The sequence below is a fragment of the Nerophis ophidion genome, linkage group LG14 (genome assembly GCF_033978795.1).
Source record: "Nerophis ophidion isolate RoL-2023_Sa linkage group LG14, RoL_Noph_v1.0, whole genome shotgun sequence".
Taxonomy (NCBI): domain Eukaryota; kingdom Metazoa; phylum Chordata; class Actinopteri; order Syngnathiformes; family Syngnathidae; genus Nerophis; species Nerophis ophidion.
The window spans coordinates 36,450,258-36,466,346 of NC_084624.1; the positions used below are offsets into that span (position 1 = coordinate 36,450,258).

Consider the following 16,089-nt stretch of genomic DNA (forward strand, 5'->3'; position numbering starts at 1 on the left):
ACCGCCATAAAAACAAAAGAAGAAGAAGAAGAAGAAGCAACTCTCGCACCGGAAGCAGTTTGATACGACGTCCGGTTTCCGGAGTGTAAAAATGTCGCCTCCCTTGTTCAATTTTGTCGAAGCTAAAGACAAGTTTTCGGTGGGGAAATTTGTTAATTTCTATTTACTTATCGAATACTATTATTTAAAGCGTTTTATCATTGTTATTAATATCATGAACTGTGTTATTCGGAAAAACGGGATAGTATTAGTGCCGTTTTGTTCATGTTTACTCGCCTAGCATTTAGCTAATGCTAATGCATCTTTACACATTCTCCTCGCAGGCGGCCATCAAACATGCACTGGCGGGGAAAAGCTGCAAGCCAATACTAAACTCTTTCAATCAAATCTCCGGGAAGTAAGTAGCAACATTTATTCAGCTATTGATACAAAACACGTACGTTAGTGAACCGCTTGTTTTCTGGCTGGTTAGTGAAAGCGAAAAGAAGAGCACACTCGACCAGGCGTTCAGAGGAAGTCTTGGAGAGCACATTGTAAGACACCATTACAACTGTTGTGTTTACATCCAAATATTCTGCAATATGTGAGGTGAGTCCGTGTTTGTATCTGCAGGTCGACCACACGACGAGCTGTGACGACTACCTGTCTCTCATCTTCATGAGTATTGATGTAGTCTCTGAAGGTATGCTAAAATCTTAAAGGCCTACTGAAATGTGATTTTCTTATTTAAACAGGGATAGCAGGTCCATTCTATGTGTAATACCTGTTTAACCGGTAGTCTTTTCCTTTGCGTAGTGTGTGTGATTTATGGAGGACAACCGACACCATGGGTTTCTCCACTGCACTTTACTGATAACAGAATACAGTTGTCATCAAAAACGTTCTGCCATCGTCGAGCTCCTCTCGCGTTATCGTAGACAAAAAGGGCTGTAGTTACATACACAGTAAAATAAAAACATACCTGATAATACAGAATACAATTGTCATCAAAAACTTTCTGCCATCGTCGAGCCCCTACACAAATACAATACCGAACAAGAAATGAATTGAAGTTCTTAACAAGACAAAAACATTTCTGTCGTCGCATGGACGCCTACCTCTCCCATTATCGTAGACAAAAAGGGAAGTTGGAGGGCGTGTCCAACGCATATAAAAAGACAGGTGTCACAGTAATTATTGCAGTAGGAGGGACAGCGAGACAATGGTTCCACATTGACAAACAAAACATCAAACAATATTCAGGTATTTACATGTAACTTACATATTTTGTGTAATTATAACAGTAATAAAACATTAGAAAATACATTATTTACAAGACATAATTGACCCTGTTACACTTGATCATTTCGCGATATTGCCATATTTTTGCTGAAAGGATTCAGTAGAGAACATCGACGATAAAGTTCGCAACTTTTGGTCGCTCATAAAAAAAGCCCTGCCTGTACCGGAAGTAGCAGACAATGTGCGCGTGACGTCACGGGTTGTAGGGCTCCTCACATCTTCACATTGTTTATAATCATGGCCACCAGCAGCGAGAGCGATTTGGACCGGGAAAGCGACGATTTTCCCATTAATTTGAGCGAGGATGAAAGATTCGTGGATGAGGATAGGGAGAGTGAAGGGGGGAAAAAAAAGGCGAGGGCAGTGTGAGCGATTCAGATGTTATTAGACTCATTTACTAATCAAATCAAATCAACTTTATTTATAAAGCACATTTAAAATTTACCACAGGGGTAGCCAAAGTGCTGTACAATGGGCAGGTTAAAAGATAATTCGAGGACCGAGCAAACAACACAACACAAACAGAACATGATAAAAAAGAAATAAATAAAACATAAAAACAGGTCCACAGCAGGTGTATAATGGGGCACCATTGCAGGATGGATATCACTCAGTGTTAAAAGCCAAGGAATAAAAGTATGTTTTTAAGAGAGATTTAAAAACAGGAAGAGAGGAGGCTTGTCTAACACTCAGGGGTAAGTCGTTCCAGAGCTTGGGAGCAGCCGCGGCGAAAGCTCTGTGTCACCTCTAAGCTTCAGCCTTGTGTCAAGGACCGTCAGTAGCAGCTGATCGGCTGATTTTAGGGATCGAGTGGGGCAGTAAGGCTGAAGGAGGTCGGAGAGATATGTTGGCGCGAGGTTGTTTAGACATTTAAAAACAAATAGAAGGAGTTTAAAATTGATTCGATAACGCACAGGGAGCCAGTGAAGGGACGCTAATATAGGGGTGATGTGCTCACGTCTGCGGGTCTGTGTTAGCAGACGAGCAGCAGAGTTCTGTACGAGCTGCGGGCGAGGGAGGCCTGGCTAATGCCTACATACAGGGCATTGCAGTAGTCTAAATCATTCGAAATAAAGGCGTGAATTAATTTTTAGAGATTATGTTTTAGGATAATTCTGGAAAATCCCTTATCTGCTTATTGTGTTACTAGTGTTTTAGTGAGATTATATGGTACCTGAAAGTCGGAGGGGTGTGGCCACGGGTGTGATGCCCGCCAGTGTCTCTGGTGGGAAAAGGTAAGAGAGTCCGCAGCTGCAGGAGGATTGCAAGCTCCGCTCATGTCTACGGTGGGAGCCGACTTATTACCACAATTTTCTCACTGAAACCTGCCGGTTGACATGTGGTCGGGAACCATGTTCGTTTGACCGCTCTGATCCATAGTAAAGCTTCATCTTCGGGAATGTAAACAAGGAAACACCGGCTGTGTTTGTGTTGCTAAAGGCAGCTGAAATACACCGCTTCCCACCTTCTTTGACTTCTCCATTATTAATTGAACAAATTGCAAAAGATTCAGCAACACAGATGTCCAGAATACTGTGTAATTATGCGATGAAAAGAGACGACTTTTAGCCGTGAGTGGTGCTGGAAGAACATGTCCGTTGCCACCGGTGACGTCACGCGCACGCATCATCATACGCGTCATCATTCCGCGACGTTTTCAAGAGGATACTTTGTGGGAAATTTAAAATTGCCGTATTGACATGTGTTGCAATGTTAAGATTTCATCATTGATATATAAAATATCAGACTGCGTGGTCGGTCGGTAGTAGTGGGTTTCAGTAGGCCTTTAATATAAATATTTTACTGTAAAGACTTTAAATAACTCCCGCAATAATAAACATGTGTCCATGCAGGGATCTGCTCTGCTACGACTCCTTTCATCCTGCTAGGAGATGTCCTGGACAGTCTTCCTCTCGACCAGTGCGACAAAATCTTCTCCTTTGTTGAAGAGAATGTTTCCACCTGGAAATCTGTAAACGAAGCCTTCAAATTTTTTTATGCTTAAAATGCTTAAAAATCATGGACGTATTTTAAATCTGCCCTCTCTTACAGAGCTCATTTTACACTGCTGGCAAGAACTACTTGTTGAGGATGTGTAATGGTAAGCAATTATTGTTCCATATTTATATTTTCATGCCGGTAATGGCTTTTTTGCCGATATTCCGCTATTGTCCAGCTCTTAATTACCGATTCCAATATCAACCGATACTGATATATACAGTTGTGAAATTAACACATTTTTGTTGTGATACCCCGCTGGATGCATTAAACAATGTAACGAGGTTTTCTAAAATAAATCAACTGAAGTTATGGAATAAAAATGCCAACATGGCACTGCCATATTTATTATTAAAGTCACAAAGTGCATTTTTTAAGGTGCCTCAAAACAGCAGCTTGGAATTTGGGACATGCTCTCCCTGAGAGTGGTTGAGGTGGGCTGGGTTGGAGAGAAGGGGTTGAGGTGGGGGGTGGGCGGTAGCAGGGGTTGTATAATTTAGCGTCCCAAAAGAGTTAGGTCTGCAAGGATTTCTAGGTATTTGTTCTGTTGTGTTATGGTGCGAATGTTCTCCCGAAGTGTGTTTGTCGTTCTTGTTTAGTGTGGGTTCACAATGTGGCGCATATTTGTAACAGTCTTAAAGTTGTTTATTCGGCCACTCTCAGTGTGACCTGTATGGCTGTTGACCAAGTATGCTTGCAATCACTCGTATGTGTGAAAAGCCGTAGATATGTGGTTGGGGCCGGCACACAAAGGCAGTGCCTTCAAGGTTTATTGGTGCTACGTACTTCTCCCTACGTACGTGTACCGGTACGTACCGCAGAGTTTTAAAAAGTCACAAGTTATACTTTATGTAACCGGTGCCGAAAATTTCCGAAATTACATTTTAAAGCAACTATCTTTAATGTAAAGCGATTATTGTTCCATACTTATATCTTCATATTGCATTATTTATTAAAGTCACTCATTTACTTTGTCAAAATTGTAGATCTTTTACGCCGGCTGTCCAAGTCTCAGAATACAGTTTTCTGTGGGCGGATCCAACTGTTCCTGGCTCGTCTTTTCCCTTTGTCAGAAAAATCTGGTAAGAACATTGATTCCACTGTCTCATCATAACTCTTTTTTTTATTTAATTTTTTTGCAAATATATTTTATTGCATTTTACAGTTAAAATAACATTTGACAGTCATACTTTTTTCATGCAAACCCTTCATACAGGCACACAACCACTCATACACACTCACATGAGCACTCGAGGAGAGAGGTGCACTTGAACTTTAACAACTCAAGGTTTACAGTATAGACATTATTAGAAAAAACACCCAAATATTGTATATATATCCATCCATCCCGCTCTGGCTCAAGATCAGCAGGCTATTTAGACCATAGCGAGATGGATGTATATTCCTCGGCATCAAAGACCCTCGGGAAGTGATCACAAGATCATCTTTTGAGGACCTCTCCACCGTTCACACTTAAAAAAGAAGAAGAAAGTCACAGGGCTTGATCAGGTGCAAAAAAATACAAAATAAAAAGTCACCAAAAAAAAGCAAATAAACTGGGACAAAACCATATCAAAATTGACATTAAAAAAGCAATAGGAATGTGGGATCAATACAAAAAATAATAACAATAATAAAAAGGGAATACAACTACAAAAAATATATGGCTATTTATTATTATTTTTAAATGTCTATAAGTTATGGTTCAATATATGTCAGTAAAGGTTTCAGGTTAGTTCCCATTTATTCACATTTTTAGAGTTTATAAATCTTATTTTTTCAAAAGTCATTACATTAACAAGTTCATTTAACCAGTTCCTGAAGTTGGGTGCAGATGGGGTTTTCCCCCTCTTTGAGAATGAGTCTTTTGGCTAAGACCGTCCCAAGAAGCAACACAGCTGTAATATGTTTTAAAAGTTTTTGTGTTTCTGAAGACCACCCAAACAAGAATATATCCTTGTCAGGAACAAATTTTCTCTGAAGAAAATGCTGGACCAAAATGATCGAATAATTGGACAGTCCCAAAACGAATGAGACTGTGATCCTTCAGCAGATTTACATTTATCACAAAGTGGAGATGTATCAGGTTAACATTTGTGTAACAAGACTTTGGAATAATAAAAACAATGAATGTTAACATTTGTGTAACAAGACTTTGGAATAATAAAAACAATGAATCACTTTAAACTCCATGAGCTTATGTCTGCTGTTAATTGAGCAACTGTGAATTTGAGAAAGTGTCCGTTCCGATTGCTGTTTGGGTATTGTTCTTAGTTCCTGATCCAATGCTCTTTTAATAGTGTCTGCTGATGTCATGGGCATAATGAAGCACACGTTTTTTACAGTAATAATTATCCACTCTTTCTAAGTTTGTGTTTTGTTTTTTTTACTTATTTTGGTGCTTGAGATATACATATTGTCGAGCAGGTCGACCGATGTTTTTTTCAGGACCGATGCCGATGTTTGTGTGCGTGTCAACATTTTGGATGGTAGAAATACACATTTTTAGACGTATCGTCTATTCCGGTGGTGTCAAACTAATTTTAGATCGGGGGCCGCATAGAGAAAAATCTACTCCCAAGTGGGCCTAACTGGTAAAATTACGGCACAATAACTTAAAAATAAAGACAACTTCAAATTGTTTTCTTTGTTTAAAAATAGAACGAGCACATTCTGAAAATGTACAAATCATAATGTTGTTGGGTGTTTTTTAACACATACATGTTGTGGTTAATAATATTCTATCTTTATTAGTCGTTATTTATAGTTTCTGAATGAATTATGTGATAATGTTCATCAGTCAACTCATTGGTGTTAACTTTGAATCTATCAAGATAAAATATCAAAATCAAATTACAGGATGTTATTCATGTAGTTTCCTCATTTCGCTCGGTGCACTAACATCATGGTTTTTTTTTACATATGTAGCATCATCTACACAGAATTGCAATTGCAATATCTAGTAGACACATTTAAAACAGCAGTTTCTTTCATTCAAAAATTTCTGCAAATTTTTTTACTTAGCAATGTCATTCCCACGGGCCGGATAAAACCTGTTCGCGGGCCCAATCCGGCCCGTGAGCCGTACGTTTAACACCCCTGGTCTATTCAAACACATCATTTTATAGCGGCTAGAGGACTGTAAGGGCTGATTAAAAAAAATTCAATTGATGCATTTTGGTGTCCATGAGTATTTTTTAATTACATTTTTCCACATATAATATGTATTAAAACATTTCTTATTTTAAAATACTTTTTGAAGTACACATTTTTGTGTTTTATGCATAGTAAGTGTAGTCTCCCTGCATTGCACCTTTGGCTAAAACAAAAGTGGTTTCAATGTAGATTTAATTCACAACTGTTGCTAAAATGCCCATAAAATGTGGTAGCTGTCGCCGGCGCATTTGAATGCTTTGCATAAGTCGCAGGTTGGCGCATGATAACATAAAAGTGCAGTAGATAGGTGTCTTTGGTGTTGCCCTGTATGGTGCACGCAAAATCCTCATTTTAATAAGGCGGTCTGACCCACTTTTCAATTTGACACGCAGTCTTGGTAAATCGCACGCAACACGCCCACTAATAGTACACACTATTTTATTGTTGGCACATGCTCTTTACCACATTGTGTTCACATCTTAGTAAATCAGACCCGTAATGGTGTTTTTTGTAATGCAGTATTCCTTCTATGCAGTGCTGACAATGTGTGTGTTGTGTTGCAGGTCTAAATTTACAGAGCCAGTTCAACCTGGACAATGTGACTGTCTTTAACAAAAATGAAGGCGAAAGCACTTTTGGGCAAAAAGTAAAAGGAGCTTTACATAATCCAAATGTGTGATTTGCTTGATTGTGTTGCTGAAGTAGTTATATTTTTTTAGCACACGGAAGAGAAGGAAGACAACATGGAGGTGGAGGAAGGAGAAATGGGAGAGGAAGATGCACCAGCATCGTGGTAAGTAGACTACTGTCAAGTAGTGATGAGTCAGCGCTTGTCACTCAATCAGATGTGCTTCCAGTTCCATTCCCATCGACTACAACCTGTACAGAAAGTTCTGGACGCTGCAGGACTACTTCAGAAACCCACTGCAGTGCTACGAGAAAGTGTCCTGGATGACTTTCCTCAAGGTATTGAAATGCAGCACTAAATGGTTGATGAACGGCGGAAGCAGATTGCTTGTCCTCTGGTTCGCCTGCAGTACTCAGACGAGACCTTGGCGGTGTTCAAGAGCTTCAAACTGGACGACATGCAGGCCACTAAGAAGAAGCTGGAGGAGCTCCGAGCCTCCAACGGACAACACGTTTACTTTGCTAAGTTCCTCACTAATGAGAAGGTGGGCTCTTCTTTATATTTTGTTATTTTTGTATGAAGCATTCACATTAATACTGGCTTTAAGTGAACTGCTTCAAAGTCCAGTTTTGGTGCAAAGCTCATTTGTCAGAACAAACCAGGAGTTGTTCCTGCCTTCTTTTCTCTCACATGGTTTAATATGCAAATCAAAATACAGCATGTATGTATGTATATATATGTATATACAGTATAGGCCAAAAGTTTGGACACACCTTCTCATTCAATGTGTTTTCTTTATTTTCATGACTATTTACATTGTAGATTGTCACTGAAGGCATCAAAACTATGAATGAACACATGTGAAGTTGTGTACTTAACAAAAAAAGGTAAAATAACCGAAAGCATGTTTTATATTCTAGTTTCTTCAAAATAGCCACCCGTTGCTCTGATTACTGCTTTGCACACACTTGGCATTCTCTCGATGAGCTTCAAGCCATTTCTTGAAGCTCATCGAGAGAATGCCAAGGGTGGGCAATAAAGTTATAGAGGAAATTGTAAAACAAAAAAATAATACATACAAATTTAAAATAGACACATTCAGAAGCAAAATAAAGATGTTGTGACTTTATTGGTTCTACTGAAACTATACTTAGACTCTTTGTGTTGAAATGATTGTTGTTGCGTAGTATGTCATGTGACTTGTGTGTGCAGCTGATGGACTTGCAGTTGAGCGACAGTAACTTCCGGCGTCACATTCTGCTGCAGTACTTGATCCTCTTCCAGTACCTGAAAGGCCAAGTTAAATTCAGAAGGTAACATTTGGAGACCTGAAAATGTGAAATATAGCGATTTGTAACCGTTTGGTCTCTGATGACACCACAGCTCCACCTGCGTGTTGAACGACGACCAGACAGCGTGGATCGAGGACACCACTAAGCTGGTTTATCAGGTGAGCACAAATGCCCACGCTTTTACTTTATGACGCTGACCTCTGACCTCTTGCAGCTTCTTGGTGAGATTCCTCCTGATGGCGACAGGTTTGCCACCATGGTGGAGGTGAGTCACCACCTTGCAAATACTGGTAATTAACAATTATTAACAGTCAGGCTTCATTCCCGACAGCACATCCTCAACACGGAAGACAACTGGAACGCTTGGAAAAATGAAGGCTGTCCAAGTTTTGTGAGAGAACGGTACAACAAAGCGCCGTCTTCTCCATATTTTGTGTTATGTTCTCGCCAACATTTTCTCTACTCACTTACTTCACGTCAGGCCAAATGATGACAAACCTAAAAGGCCCACCAGGAAGCGAGCGGCTCCAGAAGACTTCCTAGGAAAAGGACCTGACAGAAAGATCTTCATGGGGAAGTAAGGATGAACTCTCACTCAGCACCCAAAATCTGGATTATTGGACCGTACTATAATGCCTGAGTATACCTCATGCGATCACTCCTCCCAGTATATTGATGATAATCCCCGCATTTCAATATAGAAATCCACAAAATGACTCAAAATAATCCACACAGTCAAAGCCTGACACACGTGAGTACGATGTAGATGTGTCATGTATTTACAGCGGTTGCTCCTCTCGCCAGTTAATGATTCGTTCATTTGTATTACCATCCTGCACAATTGAAGTAAGTTAGACATAAACAACAAATGTTAAGTCAATGACACACTCTCCAACACAGACCTATGACATGATTCATGTAATTGCTCTTCTCATATGTTAATGATATCCACCACCTTTTATTATAGAAAACACAGAATGGCAAATAACCCACACTGTCAAAGTCTGAACTCGCCAGCAAAAATGCTAGCACAAAGTAGATATATCATATATTTGTAGCAATAGCTCCTCTTACCAGTTAAAGGCCTACTGAAATGAGATTTTCTTATTTAAACGGGGATAGCAGGTCCATTATATGTGTCATACTTGATCATTTCGCGATATTGTTATATTTTTGCTGGAAGTATTTAGTAGAGAACATTGACGATAGTTTGCAACTTTTGGTCGTTAATAAAAAAGCCTTGCCTTTACCGGAAGTCGCAGACGATGACGTCACAAGGGTGAGGGCTCCTCACATCCTCACATTGTTTATAGTGGGAGTCTCAAACAGCAAGAGCTATTCGGACCGAGAAAACGACAATTTCCCCATTAATTTGAGCGAGGATGAAAGATTTGTGGCTGAAGTTATTGATAGTGAAGGACTAGAAAAAAAATAATAACATAAAATTAAACAAAAAAGGCGATTGCATTGGGAGCAATTCAGATGTTTTTAGACACATTTACTAGGATAATTCTGGGAAATCCCTTATCTTTCTATTGTGTTGCTAGTGTTTTAGTGAGATTAAATAGTACCTGATAGTCGGAGGGGTGTGTCCACGGGTGTGTTGACGCCAGTGTCTGAGGGAAGTCGACGGCAGCTGCATGGATGGCGCAAGCTCCGCAGAGCTCCGGCAACAGGCGACTTTTTACCACAATTTTCCCACCAAAACCTGCCGGTTGACAAGTGGTCGGGATGCAAGTTCGCTTGACCGCTCTGATCCATTGTAACGTTTCACCTCCAGGAATTTTAAAGAAGGAAACACCGTGTGTTTGTGTGGCTAAAGGCTAAAGCTTCCCAACTCCATCTTTCTACTTTGACTTCTCCATTATTAATTGCACAAATTGCAAAAGATTCAGCAACACAGATGTCCAAAATACTGTGTAATTGTGCGATGAAAAGAGACGACTTTTAGCCGCAAGTGGTGCTGGGATAATATGTCCCCTCCAACTCGAGACGTCCGCGCACACGTCATCATACGACAACGTTTTCTACAAAAAACTCCGCGGGAAATTTAAATCTGTAATATAGTAAACTTAACCGGCCGTATTGGCATGTGTTGCAATGTTAATATTTCATCATTGATGTATAAACTATCAGACTGTGTGGTTGGTAGTAGTGGGTTTCAGTAGGCCTTTAAAAGGTATTCAGGATTATCACCACAAGCACAATTCAGGTAAATGGTCCCCAAAAAATGAAAGTCCATGATGCACTCTGACACTCACCACATAATTCATGTCATTACTCCGCCCAGCATTTTTCTAACCACTTTTGATTATAGAAATTCACTCAAAATAATCCACAGCTCACTCGCACATGTGTCAGTACAAAGTAGATATGTCATATATTTGTTGCAATCTCTCCTCTGACCAGTTATTGATAATTGTCAACTTGCACGAGAAATTATTGTGATTGCTCCTCCTGCCGGTTATTAACTATAACTTCTACCGAGCACAAACGGAAGGGCTCAAAATAATCCTCAGTTGAAGTTCTAGGGTTCACTCACTTTTGAAAAAAAGTAACTCGGCCCACCAGTTATTAATAATTGTCCCCTTGCGTATTAGAAATAAACAGTATCACACAAAATGGCCACAAAATCCAAGCCCTTAGACAGATCACACACCAGCAAATGCAGGCATGTCGTGTAACTAATGTGACGCTCATCCTGACAGTTGTTAACTGCTGCCCTGCAAAATAATAGTGACTCAATAATACACAATCATCCCATGCACAAACACACAACCTAAACATGTGATGTAATGAATGCAATCATTCTCCTTGCCAGTTATTAATGATAAACGCCATCGTGCATAGTTGAAATTAACCACGTGACTCTGAATACACAAGAGTCCATGTTAAGGTTGCTCACACACATGTATGTGTCATGTAATTGATGCAAAAGCTCCTCCCACCAGGTATCCATAATTTCCAACCTGCACAGAAAAGTAAACAGTGACTCAATGTGTAATTTTTCAGTGATGAACTGACGCGTCTGTGGAACCTCAACTTGGACAATCTTGATGCCTGCAAGTCAGAGAACAGGTATAACAAAAAGGTGTGTGAGGTGATGTAGGTGGGATGTATTTTTTTGATAATGATGTTGATGCAGGGAGTTTATGCCTTCACTTGATGAGTTCTTTGCTGAGGCCATCGAGCAGGCCGACCCTGTCAACATGGTGGAAGAAGAGTACAAGTAAGCTGAGCTCTTTTTTTTTTTTTCCCTTTTTCAAGCTTTCCTAACGAGATCTTTGGGTTGCAGAGTTGTTCGGAATCCAAACTACGGCTGGCGAGCGCTGAGGCTGCTGTCCAGAAGAAGTCCTCACTTTTTCCAGCCCACCAACCAGAAGTTCAACAGCCTGGCAGAATACTTGGACAGTATGGTCAGCAAGCTGGCCAAGGAGCTACCAGTAAGGAGTGCTCACATCAGACCTGGCAGTCAGGAGCTCCATGCTCATCTCAGCTTTTTGCCTCTTTTGCTACACAGAAAGACATTCCTTCAGAGGAGATTAAAACTGGCGAAGATGACGATGACGAAAATGGAGACAATCTGCTCAAAGACAGCAACGACAGTGAGTAAAATAAAACAATATTGGATTTATTATTTTAATTGTAAACATTTTAGTTATGTATTTTATTGATATTATAACTGTTTAAATAAGCCTACATTAACTACATTATGACTTTCAGAAAAATCATGTAAAAGTGTGTAAATATAATTTTATATTAGTAACATTTACTACAACTAATTAATAGTGTTTATTAGTGTGGTTATGACATTGTCTCACAATCATTACATTATCGCCTTTGAAATATTTTCTGTGCAGGTCCCAGCATGCCTAGCAAACTAGTGAGCAACCAGCAGATGGATGACATTGCGTCCAAAATGGGCGCACGCTGGAAGATGTTGTCCCCTCACTTGGACATGAGGGCAGCTGAGCTGCGTGAGATTGAGGCCGAGAGCGACGATGTGGACATCCAAGCCAAACTGCTGCTGGTCACCTGGCAGGACCGTGAAGGGGCTCAGGCCACGGTAGAAAACTTGGTAGCGGCCCTCAACGCTGCTGGTTTCTGCAAGATGGCGGATGGCCTCAGTGAGGCCTGAGAACTTGAAACATGTTTTTTTATTTTTAAGTTTGGTGTCAAGCCAAAACATGTTTTTGTATGAGTGAGAGTTGAGTGTAGAAAGTGTTTAGTTTTCGAGCTGACTGATTAAAAGGTTTTGCTACATAAGGGCATATTTTGGTTTTATTTTCAGCACTTATGAAAAGCCATCATCAGTCTTAAATAACTTACAACAGGGTAGAGAGATGGATGTTACTGCTCAAGGAAACAAAGTGAACCATTACATTTTACACAGTAAGACTTGTATTTGGCAGAGAAGTTGAAGAGCAGGAGAGGACGTGAGCAAAAGGCAAAGCCATGACAAGCACCAAGTCAAAGGCTTTAAAAATAGACAATGTGTAGAAAACATCTGCTCTTTCATCCAGTCCATGTTTTTAAGCTCACTATTTTAGTTTGCAAGAAGTGGAGGTGACATGAATGCAAATGACAATTTGTTGTTTGTCGCCCCCTCCTGGCCAGCCCGACGCTATTGTTCCTCCACCTCCTCCATTATTTCCAGCCGCCGCGGGCCGTAGAGCAGAACGTACGCTATGTGCCAGTCACCGCCACCAGACAGTCTGAGGATGTCTTCTGGAGAAACCACGCTCACTTTGTCGTCGTCAAACTTCACCCACTCGTCTGTAACCAATCAGAAGCTTTAAGGACTAGGTTAAAGAGCGTACGTATTAAAAGGGAGCAAAGCACCGACCTTCTTTCCTCTTCACCCAACCCACGTAATGACCTGACGAGCTGGAGCGACCTTGATGTGTCAGCACTGCCTGAAGGTCGTAGTAACCACTGTTGTTGGAGCCGAGGTCTGTGCCAGCCAATAATGTTAATAAAATGCAACACGTGCTGCACATGCTTACTAACATGTTTCACTTACCATCAGGGAAAGAAAAAGGTTCATACTTGACTTCTTTGACTGGAGTTTTTGTTGTCAGCTGTTTGAATGACAAGGTGTGAAAAAAAAAGAAGACTTAGAATGATGGTGTTCATGTCCTCACCTTCTGTTGCTGCTTCTCCAACTTCTTGTCCTCCATCTCCTTAAACTTTGACCTGACAGACAGCATGCTCTCCTGCAGCTCTGAAGTACACAGCTCGTACACGTCCAGCAGAAGAGGGAACTTCACGTCCTGGAACACAAACGTAATCATACCAGGATCCTTCAGATGAAACTTTGTACAAGCTTGAGGGGATGTTTGCATTTACATTTACAGATGCAGAGGGCGCTAACTTTCCAATGTATTTTACACAGTCTAGCCCAGTGGTTCTCAGCCTTTTTTCAGTAATGTACCCCCTGTGAACATTTTTTTAATTCAAATACACCCTAATCATAGCAAAGAATTTTTGGTTAAAAAAAAAAAAGATGACATAAAATACAGCACTATGTCATCAGTTTCTGATTTATTAAATCGTACAAAAGTGCAAAATATTGATTTAAGTGCCCTCTTAGGGAATTGTAATAGAGATCCATTTAGATTCATGAACTTAATTCTTAACATTTCTTCACAAAAAAAGAAATCTTTGACATCAATATTTATGGAACATGTCCACAAACTTAGATATTGGGTTTTACTATGTAAAGTGCTTTGAGTCACTTGAGAAAAGCGCTATATAAATATAATTCACTTCACAAAAAATTTAGCTGTCAACACTGAATATTGCAATGTTGCATTTCTTTTAACAGTTTATGAACTTACATTCATATTTTGTTGAAGTATTATTCAATATATATATTTATAAAGGATTTTTGAATTTTTGCTATTTTAGAATATTTTTGAAAAATCTCAGACCCCTTGGCATACCTTCAAGTACCCCCATTTGAGAACCACTGGTCTAGCCTATTACTAATACTACAATGTAATGACAACAACTTACGTACGCAACACACGCATTACTTGGCTGCCACTGACTATACAGTATATTCTACCAACCTAGCAGCAACTTTCAGGTTTGTTTCCTGCTTCTGCAATCTTTGTTGCTGTTGTTGTGTCCTTGGACAAAACCCCTTATACCCACCTGCTCCTAGTGCCACACACATACTGCTTGAAATGTAGCTTAAAGGATGTAGATAATGGGTTTTACTATGTACAGCACCTTGAGCCTATAGAGAAAAAGTGCTATATAAATATAATTCACTATCATGACATGACTGCAAATTTGTAATTGTAAAGAATTGTAGAGTTTTAACACAAATGTGTTAAAGGTACTAGCCAAAGGTGTTCTTGTTATAGTTTGCAAACAATTTTAAAGCAGCACCTTTAAGATTGACTTTACACACATGCAGAAAAAAATCAAGTTGTAATTTTTTCGCTATCAACACTTAAAATCTTTATAGAGATTCAGACCTATTAATAAAGGTATGATAATGAAGGAAAAAAATGAATTTTTTGTATTGGACTTTGTCAAAAATAACAAAATGGTAAAATGCAATATATGGATTATTTCTAAAAATAAAAAAGGGGTTGCAGTGAATATTTGAGGATGGTAATTACTGTCTTAAATCTAATTACTGTTCCCATCATTGCCATTAGTGAGACTGAAGTGGCAAATTACTACGGTTTGGTTGACTGAAGCGCAAGGTGTCCGGTTTTGGTCACACAACTGCATGCAGAGAAGAACGATGACTCTGTTATAAATGCGCTAATGATGACTAGCAGGGTGGGTGGATTATACCCTGCTCACACTGTCTCACTGCAAACTCTGACTGACACACAACAAACACCCGATAATTGCGAGGAGTTGGAGCCAGGGAAATACAAAAGGTAGCATTCTCAAACTGCAAGTACCGGCACTACTTTTTGCTCTTTGAGATTAAAGGCAAACATGTTTACGAAACATGCACGCTATGTACCGGTAAAAAAAAAAATGTTTACCAACGTCTGCTTCAAACAACTGGAATTGCACCTCACATCACCACATGTCAACATGACACATGCTGCTGCTAACCCAACCCCAAGCCCAAATGCAGCCACTTTTTTATAATCATATTCATCACATTTTGGAATTTGGATTAATCATGATTAATCACAGGGGATTACAAGCTTTCATAATTAAAATTAGCTTAAGAAAAGACCCCAATATTTCTACGCTTTAAGGCTGCAACAACTAATCGATTAAATCAATTTAAAAAATAGTTGGCGATTAAGAAACATCTTGATACTTTAAAGACTTCAAAGAAGAGCGTTTTCTGCAAAATGTGCAGGAGGTACAACATTGCTTTGGGAGCACCTCAAGAGAATACATGTTGGAGCCATGGATGAAGGGAAGAACTCACGGTACATAACTTATTAAAGTCCATAGTCCGGGTACATTGATCCATTGTGTTAGTCTTTGTTGTTTTTAATATTTTGTTAACGAGGAGATTTTTTTTTTAAGGAAGTGAAGTGCAGCAGCAATTGTGTATTAACTTTCAAAGTGTTGGGAACTTTTTGGATAGTGCAACAACTTCATTTTCTGTGTTTTGAGTGGCAACAGGGATTCATGAGTTCTTTTCTGTGAGTAACGTTAACGTTATCCCTTTGTTGCAACGCGGGGTTGATATTGGTCTCCGGCAGATCTGACTCCGTTTTGAGAGAGAAAATGCACAGTTAC

The 16,089-nt window shown here is 39.7% G+C and overlaps 2 protein-coding genes across 2 annotated transcripts in view; one reads left to right on the top strand and one right to left on the bottom strand.

Annotated features, from left to right (window-relative positions):
• Positions 1-12,621, top strand: thoc1 (THO complex 1). Its single transcript, XM_061920560.1, has 21 exons — positions 1-139; positions 324-397; positions 473-533; positions 613-682; positions 3,135-3,253; positions 3,334-3,382; positions 4,266-4,361; positions 6,999-7,081; positions 7,155-7,228; positions 7,293-7,401; positions 7,473-7,607; positions 8,276-8,376; positions 8,447-8,513; positions 8,570-8,620; positions 8,687-8,757; positions 8,837-8,932; positions 11,368-11,433; positions 11,501-11,584; positions 11,651-11,798; positions 11,876-11,960; positions 12,216-12,621. Exons 1-21 carry the CDS (start codon positions 92-94, stop codon positions 12,491-12,493), a joined length of 1,965 nt encoding a protein of 654 aa, XP_061776544.1. The 5' UTR covers positions 1-91; the 3' UTR covers positions 12,494-12,621.
• usp14 (ubiquitin specific peptidase 14 (tRNA-guanine transglycosylase)) overlaps positions 12,619-16,089 on the bottom strand; it is a 16,230-nt gene continuing 12,759 nt past the window's right edge. The window contains exons 13-16 of the mRNA XM_061920561.1: positions 13,500-13,628; positions 13,379-13,436; positions 13,202-13,309; positions 12,619-13,131 (exon numbers count right to left, since the gene is read on the bottom strand). Of these exons, the coding sequence (XP_061776545.1) occupies positions 12,980-13,131; positions 13,202-13,309; positions 13,379-13,436; positions 13,500-13,628 (447 nt within the window). The 3' untranslated portion in view covers positions 12,619-12,979. The remainder of the gene's footprint in view (positions 13,132-13,201; positions 13,310-13,378; positions 13,437-13,499; positions 13,629-16,089) is intronic.